Source organism: Melanostigma gelatinosum (assembly GCF_949748355.1).
Source record: "Melanostigma gelatinosum genome assembly, chromosome: 7".
In the NCBI taxonomy this organism is placed as follows: Eukaryota; Metazoa; Chordata; class Actinopteri; order Perciformes; family Zoarcidae; genus Melanostigma; species Melanostigma gelatinosum.
The window spans coordinates 12,817,185-12,830,208 of NC_136640.1; the positions used below are offsets into that span (position 1 = coordinate 12,817,185).

The 13,024-nt window shown below is 42.5% G+C and overlaps 1 protein-coding gene across 1 annotated transcript in view; it reads right to left on the bottom strand.

The window, feature by feature from the left end:
- The window catches only part of prkd2 (protein kinase D2), a 30,688-nt gene that overhangs the window by 9,769 nt on the left and 7,895 nt on the right, over positions 1-13,024 (bottom strand). The window contains exons 2-3 of the mRNA XM_079271912.1: positions 424-562; positions 41-172 (exon numbers count right to left, since the gene is read on the bottom strand). Of these exons, the coding sequence (XP_079128038.1) occupies positions 41-172; positions 424-562 (271 nt within the window). The remainder of the gene's footprint in view (positions 1-40; positions 173-423; positions 563-13,024) is intronic.

The following is a 13,024-nucleotide window of genomic DNA, read 5'->3' on the forward strand; positions in this document are numbered from 1 at the left end:
CTTTTTCTTATTCACACTTCCATCTCTCTACTTTCCTCACCGTCACACTTGAGCCCTTGTCTGACCAGTCCAAACAGCATCTCTCCACAGTGATCACAGAAGGCTGGGGCCCGGTACGAGTGCACATTGAGTGCATGGGGCCGAATCTGGAAATCTTCAAACGTGGCTGCCGCTAAAAGAGAAAACAGGTGTACGGCGTGAGATGGAAACGGGATAGGAAAAAAAAAAAAGGGTTTTCTTCCTGACAGCGGAGCATTAGAGCTTGAAACAATATAAGTAGTTGTACTACTAGAGTAGGCAAGTGTAAGATATTACCTGTAGTAAAGTAAGAAGATAAGGACTGATTTCAGGAGTTGTGGTTCAGAGCAACACCAGTAATAACAGGGAGATAACAGAGACAAGGGGAGAGAGCTGGTGACTTACCAGAGAGCACCACCTCCACAAGGTCTCCCTCCTGAATGTCACTGGCACCGTTAACCAATTGCAGGATGTTGTTGGTGGTTGTGTCATGCTTGAACAGCAAAATCTTGTCGTAAATGCCATAGAAGCCGCACTCTGGGAACTAGAGGAGAGAAAGTATAATGGACTTGTTAATCACATTGCATTTTATTTAATCCAATAATACATCAGATGTCAATAATAAAAGCTATAATGGTGAGTTTATGGCAGAAAATGAATTTGTTTGTATTCATATTTTTCCTTGAAGAATGAAATATTAGGCTGATGTACAGTACAACTTTACATAAAATGTAAGAAACAGCATGCCGCTACCATATAGTTTTTTTGTACATAATTTTCAGAAGGCCTCATACAAAATAATGACAAAACTTTATTTTTTTTAAATGGTTGCTTGGAATATTTGTAATCATTTATTTTATTATTGTTTTAGCTGATGCACATCTACTTCATACTGTACTCAAAACTACACCAAACATCTAAACAGTCACTGCTCTGTTGTTCTTTATGAACAATAACCAGATCTGCTGTGGCATCTGGAAACATCACATTCAACACTGTGAACATGCAGGTAACACACAGGAAAGTCCAAATGTTCTCCAGCATACCCGTGTCTGTTCTCAGTTATATCATACCCTTCTATGTAAAGCAGCTGGAATACATAGCAGCCATCAAACAGACAACCATGCAAACACACACATACACAAGTGTAACCACTGATACACAAGTACCACTGGCTGAATTCCACAAATCAAGCAACTTGGTTCATATGGAAAGTAAGACAAAAGGAGAAACTCAATCCTATCTTCCTATCAGTTATATATGCAAACACGCAAACACACACACACACACACACACACACACACACACACACACACACACACACACACACACACACACACACACACACACACACACACACACACACACACACACACACACACACACACACACACACACACGTGTGTTTCCATGAAGCCCTTCCAAAGATATGAGGGATGAGACCGTCAGTCAGAAGTCAGCAGAGCAAAGGAGGCTGTCATAGGGAAACCCTGCCCTCCTGAATACTTAATGCTGTCTGGTTCACTTCAGTGGCCACACCACACAGGACACCACAGCTGCATACACACACACCCAGTCTCTCTTGTTGTTGCTTTTCCCATAGTGGAGGATTCTTCATCTGCCCATAGCTCTAACAACTTACAGGAAGGGGAACCCTGGTCTCCACCTTGGAACGACACAATGACACACACACACACACACCTCATCCTCACTTACCAACAGACACGGCCTCCGTACAAACAGCAACACACACCCTCTCTTCCCCCCACTTCCCTTCTCCTCTCCTAAATACACACACACACACACCTTCTCAGTTTCCCCCAACAGGCACTCCACATCACCGCATCTGAAATCAAGGCCTGACTTGTACCGCTGCCAAGCTACACAGTGAGTCAACCACGCCCCAGCAGCGGGCTACTGCTACTGACCCCACAAGTCAACTACAAGTTACGAATAGCACACACAAATCTGCAGGAGATTCTTAACCCGTAAAACAAAACATTTCACCCAAAACACAAATCACAGACACAAGGTCACGCCAAAAAACAACAACAACATAGTACCAAGGCGTTAGAATACAAACAGCAGCGGTAAGAGGTGTGAAAGCAAATCAATGAAGCGCAAGGATTTCAACAATACCTCTGTTTGTTGAGCCCACCTATTGTGCAAAGTTGATTCACAAGCATGCCAAAGGAAAACCCAGAAGCACCATTAGGGAACGCACATGAGAAGAGTGTAGTGCAGTCTCATATCTATAAGTGATTCACCACCAAACGTTTAGGAAGCACCAGGCACAGCTCAGAGGAGAGTGAGGAGTGATGATAATAATTAATAGACTCAGGACCTTCAGGTGGATGTTGGGGTGGAGGTGGGACTTTTGAAACGCTATAAAAGGTCTGCAGCAAAAGAGTGAGCAAAGCTTTGATAGCTTTAAGTACACCGCCATGGTTAAAAGGACACGTTATATATATTGCAGGGAGAGAATGACATATGAGGAAGTGTTTTCATAGGGACTATTTCTTTGGTAGTACACACAACTCAGTGAGGCCTGTGGATTATCCAGAGTAACAGGGACACTGCTTCGATAAAGAGAGGCGGCTGTTGAAGTTTGATAATGCTGCGAGCAACAACAATTCCAATTATCTCCATTGTACTGGGGCGGAGTCAGAGATGACCAGATAGAACCAAAACTCTCTGCATGTCCGGATACCACAAGCGCTCAAAGAAAAAGAAAAATAGGCTCTTATTTGACCTATTAACATTAATGTTTCTGGCTTGGAGTCAATTAAATGACACACATGCTAATAAGACGAGGCTCCAACTTTACCAAGACCAGACTTTAAAAAACCCACAAGTTCTCCGACAGTGAATCCAGTAATAACTGCATGGATCGCTACCTGGGATTGCCACAAATAAGACCAACTGCTGCCACTTGTAATTACAAAACACCCACAGAGCCCAGATCAGAGGAGACTCCCAGCTCAGCCCAAATCCACAGACAACCCTCAGCCTAAGTCATTTGTAAGCCCAATTCTGCTGTTTGATGCCAGCTTCTCCGCTATAAACCCCATACTATCACTATTACTGTTGCTGCTCGCTTCTTTGCTGAGCAACTCGAGACACAAGGCTAGTCATACAACCCTGCCCCTTTGCTCCAGAGCATACACAGCGTACCGACCGCGACTGAAGCTGCCAGTTCTGTGCAGACCACAAGTCTTTACAGCTCCACTGAAAAGCACAATATCCCAACTCCCCAAAACCGCAGTTACCTCAGTGAAAATGACAATTTTCTTCTTCTTTTCTGCTCTCCCTGTCGCAGTTCTCAGTGAAAGTACAGGGTGGGAAGAGCACAAAAGCCACACATTACTTCTGTTTGTATGTCAACATGATGAAAAATGGCATTTTCTGTCTTGTAATTACATAATCACCTCTATATGTGTATGTATATGTACCTCTACATATGTATGTAGAGGTATTGCTGCAAGAGACTGTGTATGTGCAGTCTGCAGACAAAGAGCAGACTGTAGTATCATACATACTGTAGTATAATGTAGTGTGGTTTGCCTGGAGACAGGGCTGTGTCTCTAGCCGGTTTCTTTGGGTTACCAGGGATCGGGTTGCCCTGCGTTGCCTGCACTATTCCTGCAGCTCTTCGGGCCAATGAAGCCATTATGAGTGAAATTAATTATGGACTCGGTTTTCTTTACCCAAACCCCTCCCTTTTTTTTGTCCCATCACTCTTAATTTCCTCCCGAGTTCCTTGTTTATCGACCTCTCCTCACTTTTCTTCGGGGCTGTTCCAGCTTTCCTGATCAGATATCAGTCTTGTATTTTTTTTTTACCAACATGTGTTTTATGAGCCTTCCTTTAAAAGCGACATTTAAAAAAGAAAAGCGAAGGATGTATAAAGAAACCCATTCTGTCATCTTTTCTGAGCTTTACAAAGATTGCCCTCAATGTGGTCCACTCCCTCTCTTGCAAGCTAATGTAATGTTAAAGTCTTAACTAACCTGTTTTGATGCAAAAATGAACAACCAACTCTCTATATGCACAACTGACACATCTCTCCTCACCATCACCCTAAAACAATGACTGAAGAACGGCCATGTGTCGTTCCTGTGGGTCTCTGTGTGCTGTTGCAACCGTCATTAAGGTCAAACATTTGTCAAGATTGCTCAGTCAGTCATTATTAAAAACACACACTCACACAAAGGGATCTGAAAGCAAGCAAAAGAAGTGATATCACCCCGTGTGTACACTACACACACACACACACAAAACACCTTTCTCATCATAGAAGCATGATGTCATGGAACAAGGCTATTGTGAGTGAAATTTGAGCTTAAAAGCATTGTTTTCAAACGCGCAGAACCACACATGATGCCGCAGCGCTGGCTGCCATTTCCTCAACTCTCGTATATTCTATCAGTTTGTCTTTACTACCTCTTCTGGACCACCTCCGGTCAAATGATGCAGGTCACAAGTACAGAGGTAGAGGTTGAGAACGTTCGCATGAGGTGCAGCATGTGCAGACAAACTGTAGATCGTGAAAGGATGACTTAATTCCTCCTGGCTCTTCCAGTTAACGTGTTTGCTCTGAGGATTTTATTTAGATAATCAAGATAAAATGTAAGAAATTTAACTGAATAGACATCCCAGCAAAGGGAGCAGCAGAAGGGGCACGCACACTTCAGCAACAGGTTAGCGTCGCCTCACACACACACACACACACACACACACAAGCGCTGATGTCCAGTTGAGACGCTTTCACTTCGACCCTGAGTGCGTGTCAAACGGCTGTAGAGCACCGCTTCTAAGTATAGACCTTCTTTATATAAAGACGCTGCATGTGGGAAGAACACAAAGACTTTAATGTCCTGCTGAGGAAGCCGCTTGTTTCTGCTTTTCATCCTCCCCATCACTTCCCCTCCAGAACACTCAGCATGAGCCACCTTCGACCACTAAGCCGCACAAAACACGCAAGCTTGACACTCAGGCGCGCACACACGCACACACACACACACACACATTGATGCAACAGCTTCAGTGTCGTCCAACCAAAGCTCTGCTGCAGTTTATAGAAATGCAGCAAATGTAGGTAGTTACTCACTCATCAACAGAGGAGATATCAAGCTTGTCTTTTAGTTCAATGACTATTATGAGAATAATACCATCACTCTCATGAAGGGGTATTGATGCAATCTTAGAGATGTTATTTGCTCCTTAGTTTTACTTATTGTAAGGATGCAAAATGGCTCAAATAACAATGACTTTAACAGCCTGAGTGTAAGGTTATGAATTCACACAGGGAGTATGATATTTAGGATGTAATGCCAACTGCTCTGTCAGCTATTCCGGGGTGTTGCTGGCGGTTTCTTTAACATCAACACGTTGACGTGTTTTTCCCCACATAAGTGGAAACTCCACAAGATCCATGAACTAACAAAGAAAGGACTTTTTCTGGCCCTGGAGGCCTCAACTCCACTGCTATAGTGATCGAGTTTCTGCATCAGCACCATTCTACACACCATAATAAACCATCATTTTACACAGCAAGTAGTTGTAGTGCCAGTAGCATTAGCAACACTTCCTTTTGTACTATTGTGATTAGTACTAGTACTCTGTGCTAATAATGTTATACGTTTCCTCCACGCCACAGGAAACTGCAACCGTGAGCATGTGGTCTATACAGCTCTTCAAAAGGTGTAAAGCAGCATAGCTAAACGTGTGATGTTGGTACAATGAGGAAGAATAGCAGCATGTTAAATATAAGGCAGTTACCACAGTCACAGAACACTCACGCGAACAACAAAAATGCAATATCACCTATTTATTCAGTACAAGCGGGTGGTTTATGAGCCACCCAACCACTTCATCAAGACTTCCCACGACATGGTCCGCATTGAATTATCTGATCATTGCATATAAAGAACAAAAGTGATCACATCTTGGTACAATAGTTGTATGTCCCTGTGGTAGTTGAGACTCAAATAGAGTAAAATATAAAGTTTTGCAGTTGTTTTCTTGTAATAGTGCGGTGTAGATCGACTGGTGGACTGAGATGATACAGAACGACAGGAGCTGGATTTGTGTTTACACGGTGTACTGTGTTACAGAAATACTGCATTCCCGCAGAATCAAACATGCCAAAGTTCAAGGATGAAAGCCGACGATGAACAACTGAGAATCTGCGTGGATAAAATACAAAACATGCCGTGTGTGACACTTCACGCTCTCTGTAAACAGTGTGACCTCTATGTCCCTACATGGCCCTCCACGCTGATGTGTTTCTGCAACAGAAGCTGGTTATCACAACAGGAACCTGATCCGGCCAATTTTATAGTCAAGGGGAAACACGCTGCATCCCTTCAAACAACAGACATTGTTTAAACATCCACGTCTTACTGTGCAACAAATCACACGGCCTCCTGCGCACGCGTGTGCGTGAATCATGCCGGAGTGTTGTGATGCACCTGCTCTTCACTCTGCATCCTTCTCCTTAAGACACAAACCCTGACTGTTGGCCCGTAACTCCCTCTATCCTTGTTAACATGTCAGGCACGGAACTTGGAAAGAACCACCTTTCTGAAAGCTATGAGGGTTTGACGTGGCAAAGGGCATGCAAAGACGTCATCAATCTGACCTCGTTAGGTCCTGACAACACAGGAATTTTCCCTTTTGTGCTGACAGTGTTGGCGATGGAACAAATGTGATGCTGGCCCGCCGTTCTATTTTTAACCCCAGTGAGGTCACACACTGTTGAAGAGATGGAGCAGATGACAAAAATGGTAGCCATACCTCCCCCCTCAGTCACCTGTAGAGTCTGTGGTCATGCTGGCTTTAAGAAGAAGAAAAGAAAGAATCTGACCTGTTGTCTTAACAACACTCACACATTGAATGACAGGTCTGTGCCAGCAGCACATGGAATTACAATGACGTCAGCAAACGTGACGTGGGCTTGGCAGACACAAAGAAGGAAAACACAATGAGGATGAATCAACACAGAAAGTGTGTACACAAGGAAGGACAACTGAAAAGCTGCATAATGTTCACCATGCTCTCATGATGTCACAAACCATAACTTATTCACTTCCTTAATAGTTTTGATTGTTTTAGTTTGCGCGTCAGAGGTGGATGTTCTAAGTCCTCCTGTTTATTTTGTCCTTTTATCTCCATTAACTTTCCTTCCATAGACACAAGAGGCAAAGTGTGTATTTGACTACATGTGGCAAGAGGTACAAAGCTAGTTGAGAGCTGGAAATAATACAAATCATGTTTGCAAGGAGACATTAAAAGCTACATGCAAACGCTTCTTTCCTCCTGGTTTGAATGCGTTTCCTGTTGAGAACTGATACTGGGGAAGAACGAAGATTACAGTGTTGTAACCCGATGTCTAAAAGCACCGGCGGATAGCTACAGTGGCTAGAGACATCACACAAACCATGACTTTTGCAACTCGCTGAATCAGATTATTCATTTGGTCGATGCTATGGTCCAAAATAGTGTTAGACTGGGAAGATCTCAGCGAAATGTCCAACATACCCAAATTGTTGGCAGTTGCAGCCAGGTGCACCCCCCAGTTGAAAAATGTAGTTAGCCTGTGTGAGTTAGAACAAGAGACACAGGAGGGACTGTTTAAAAGAGTGGATCACAGGGACAACTATTGGGTATATGATGGCATTTTCATTTATTGGATGAGGCTAAAAATTGAGCGTTCGGGTCTGCATGGTAACAGCCCAATGACTTTCCTCATATACAAGCATTGCATAGAGATAGAGATAGAGATAGATAGATAGATAGATATATATATATAGTGTTTTTGCATTTAGCAAACGTTTCCTATGTTCTTAATGATGAGCACAACTACTGCACTGTAGTGTATACCTTGCCTTTATGTTTTCCCCTGACTCATGCTTTTTGCACGTGTGTGCGCGTGTTTGCGTGTGTGTGCGTAGCTACATAATCAGGTTTACATTCCTCACCTGCTAGTTTCTACATACCAGAGATATCTGTGTAAACCTGTGAGACTGGAGGCGGGAGTGTATCCCAGTCTCACCAATAAACATAAGAAATCACAAAATGATACAAAAACGTGACCCAAACAACCATGGCTGAACAAACACAACACAACATGCAACAGCGACAATGTCAATGTGCATACAGAAATGGATTCCTACATAAAACACACACAAAAAAAAAACCAGCACGCTCATGACATGAAGAAACACAAACAGCTTGGGTTCAACACACATACACACACTATGCACACACTATATTAAAACAAACACATGGCAAATTTGACATGTTTCCTACATAACACAAATAACCTTTTAACCCTGCATGCACAAAAAGAAAGTGTGTGTGTGTGTGGCTTGGTCTCATGCAGGAGCAAAGGGACAAAGAGTCATTCTGCTCAAAGCATCAAGGAGGACGGTGTGAGGTAACATGAGAGCCATGACCAGGCATGAGAGAGGGGTCTGAGGATAAAGGACACATGCAGCGCTATTCTGAACCGGCCTTTTGTAGGTAGTAGCTCCCGTCTCCATCAGCCCCCACCCATCCCCGTCCACCTCCCTGTCTTTCCTTGGCTCGCTCTGAGCAGGTAAGCCGATAGGAACCTTGGATTCAATCCACTCTGTGCAATGAACAAGTCATTGATTCATGACAAGAGGGAGAGACAGAACACAGGCCTTCATAAGAGAAGAGACAACAAGTCTGAGAGACAAAGAGAAAATAAAGATGGATGGGAACTAAATGAGCAATAAAATGAGAATGCTGATGCTGGTACTGCTTTACGATTCAACAGCACAATCTTCTATTGAGTATTACCAGGTAAACCTGCACTGCAGTCGAGAGTCAGGAGAGACGGTTTGAGTGGACATTGTATACTATTGGTTGGAAGCCCTCAAGTATGGTTGCTGATCAATAAGGGAAACATTGTGGACCAAGTGGTTAAAACTGGTACATTCATATTTTCTGAAGTGATATTAAGCATCTTTCAATCTCAAGTATCTTAAAAAATCTTCAGTTAGTTTCCAAAAAGTGAAAAAAGAAAATCAAAACCAATATGTTTCTGTAAACTACGGATAAAGAAACAGTGAGGAAGACACAATACATCGATAGTTTCTTCGCTGGTGGAGCAATATTGCAACATATGGTACGCCTACACTAAAAGATATAACTCCTAAGAAGAATAAGTGAAAGCAGGCCCCTCATTAACATAATTCATTCCCAAAAGAAAGTTTCCGTTATTAATTTATATCACATATCAGTTTAACAACTTTCACTGTGGTTAAGCAGAAAAACCTTTATCTTAAAGTTTGTCTTTTTAAAGTGTAACTTCTTAATGCTTAATATACAGGTACTTAAGCAAAGAAACTCACGAAGGGAATTTAGGAACAGATAAAGTCCGAATTCCTCTTAACAGGGCCATACCCTGGTTAGATCTAATACCACAAACTAGCTTAGCCTGTTGTTACTTGTACCTTAAAAGGAATACTTCACCCTTAAAATGCCCATTTGTATATCAATTACTAACTAACGGTCACCTTGAGTTCCTCAAGAGAACCTGAAGAAGAAAACAACAAAACGATACCAACATCTGTTTACAAACTCTAACACAACTCATCCAGTCACATGCTCAGTACTTCCCACACACACACATGCCTTTTCGCCAAATTCTTACAATTAAAAACACTTCTGCCACTTCTGCCTCATGCCCTGCGCAGTAGCGCTGCAAGTCTGTGCATAAGACGGTAGTGGCGCACGAGTTTTTGGCAAAATTGCACGAGTTTGTGGAGTTTGTAGAGTACTATTATACGGCTGGATGAATGAGACTTGGATTATACTGCACGGGTTGTGTCACTCTGTAAATGGATGTTATGATGTTGTTGAACCAGGCCTCCGTTAACTTCTATTCATCAATGATTTACTCCATTTCTGGATTCTGGGATCACCAGAGTTTTCTTCACGAATTCAAACACGTGATGAGTAATTGATATACAAACGGTCATTTTAAGGGTGAAGTTTTCCTTTCATTGTCGTCTCCAATCATGTTGAAATGAGGAAAGAGGTGCGGCCTAACTTCTCTGTATGCCCGCTTACGATCGAATGGAACAACAATCAATGGTATGAACTGAGAATGACCAATGTAAACAAACACACGTGCTTCAGAGGCCTGTGGTGACATCTTCGACACGACTAGACTGTATTCAAATATATTAGAGAACAGTTAACACCTCACTAATCGGCTCTTTGCTCTGCCCTTCATCCCTTTAGTGCCAAGGTTAATAATCCTCTAATATTCCTTTGATAGATTGTCAAAATCGACCGAAAGGAGTTCTCCAGAGTGACCGTAAAGAAAAGAACCACACGCGCACAGGGCCACAAGGAGCCAAGAGAGCTGTTGACACACAAACACTTCAAGCTGCATGTTGAGGGCCACAATAGGCACATTACTGCATGCTGAGTCATCCCCTTTTCCTTTATGCCTGTTCCCCTCTTCTCTCCACGTGCTGTTCTTTCTCTCCCTCCTTCCCCTCCTCCCTCCTCTGTGTGGCATGGCTTTAGATCCTAATTGAAAGAAAGTAGGGGGAGAAAATGCTGCAGGCTATACACTGAACTCAGATCATATGAAAAGCTGAGTTGCTGTCGCTTCAACTCTGACCAAACGCTGGTTCTCTTGAACATTTTAATTGTAGACCCACTAAACTACACTCTAACGTGTGTTTTGCTCTGCACCAATACTGTAGGAACACAGAAACGTGCAGAAGAGCCACCATCGTATCAGTATTACGCTTTCCTGCAACCACATCTACATGACTGAGCATTAAAGGTGCTCAACACTTGATGGACCGGCTGTCAATGTAGCCGACTTGACAACTTTCTCACCAGATTCAGCGACTTTTAGAGCTAGTGCTACTACCTGCTTTCATTAGAAAAGAGTTGTGAACACTGGGCTGGGATTTTAGGTTGGGTCATTTTAAATATCTAGCAGCATAGCAGGCTAGATGTTTCTCCACATTTCTAGTCTTTGGGCTAAGCTTCTGGCACGAGCTTATTGAACAGGCAAACACGAGAGTGGTCTCAATCTTCTTATCCAACTCTCGGCAAGAAAGCAAAACAGCATTTTCCAAAATATCTCTTACTATAGCTTTAAGGCATGAAACAGTGGTGAGAGTATAAGCTATGTTTGAAAACTAATCAAATTGTATGTAAAGGATTTGTGATTATAACATAACAGATTTAAAGTTATAGTGAGCCCCATGTTGAGAATTAAAGGCCTCACTGATGGAGACAAACTATTTTCCAGTTGCTTCTTCCAGTCTTCAATATTGATGTCATGTGTTTATCTACTGAGGTAAGTCTGTGGTTTTGCACATTTCCCCTCATAACTGACCAACCTGCATGCACAGGCACCTCACCACGTGTCTGGGTCATACTAACACACACACTACACTAATGACCCTGACCAACCCAACCCACCCTGTGAACCCTCACACTGAGCCCATTGTCTGCAGTCTGAAATTAAATGTATGTGTGTGTGTATATTTATGTGTTCTCTCTAACTGGTACAAATTCTCCACATGCCACCAAATGCTGCTCAGCTCCGCGGCTCCCAATTGGAACCGTTTTTACCGATGCTAATCGCCAGATTAGTATCTGGAAGAGAAGGAATGCAGGGGTAAGAGAGGCCGAACGGGCCCGGAAACACGTAAATGACAAACAAATCATTTCCACTATGAAAACATTACACTCAACTAAAACTAATGTTGAGATCTGGGAAAACAGCAACAGCAACAATAGAATTTTTGTGGGGCAAGACACACAAGCTTTCAAACAATGAGACTGATTGACTCAAGTGTTGGCTTAGTACCGGTAATATCTAATTTGAATGTAAAACTGAAAGTTAACGGACCCAAAATGCACAAAAACACCCCTCATTGCTGCACAGGAAAACTGTGTTCACAACTATGCAAAGTATGGTAGGTCAAGTCAAGTCAAATAAATTCAACATAACAGTCTACATAAGACACCCTCAGTCCCAAGGGCCATATTTTCGTGGCACCACTCAGACTGTTGTGGCAATTTCCTAAAATCAAACACGCAGGAATAACTGAATGATGCCTAAAATGTAAACACAGTTTAATTAAACACTGTGCAGCCAGTAGATGTGTTTAAATCTGCATCAATGTTTAATATGATTGAAGCAGGAACTGAGATGAATCGGTCTACATTTCTGAATAAATGAACATGGGTGATTCTCACAGTATCTGCTGCTTTACACTGTAGGAAAACCTTCCCCTGCAGTTCATAAAATATAGATATATGAGCAGGAGGATCAAAGATCAAGCTGCCATGTTATAAGGAAATAGTATGTCCCGATTGAACGCATACTGCAAGCAACAGTGCGTACTTTGTAAGGGCAGCTGCAGCATGGACTGAAAGTAAAGAGAAAAAGTACGCAATTTGGAACGCAGCTTGTGTGTGCAGGTCGTGCTGGTCTGCGACATCCAGACAACCAACCACAAGATTTTCCATTTGTTGAGCTGCTGCTGTTGTCTGAGATTGACTGTGATTCCTCTTCACCCAGCCCTTTCGCACTGCTGCACATACATGAAGCAGAATGGCAAGTGAGATTAAAAAAAGGAAGAACTGCAAAAAAGGAGAAAAGTGTAATGGTGAACAGGAAGTGAGTCTCTAAATTGATGTTGAATGTGTTGACAAATAAGTTTGACCAAGCAACAGTTGGTTTAAAACCTGTTTTAGAACCTGTATGATGATAGTTTCTTCCTCGTTACCTTGGTGAGTAGAATGTTACCAGGTAAAGTGATCCTTTAAAGCACAGGTGTCAAACTCAAGGCCCGCGGGCCGAATCTGGCCCGCCACGTCATTTTATGTGGCCCGCAAATCCGCCAACAAAAACAAAATTCTTTTTTTTTTTTTTTAATTTTGGAAAATAAATTTAAAGTTAGACTTAAAAATAAAAGTATCCCCATGGTCGAAA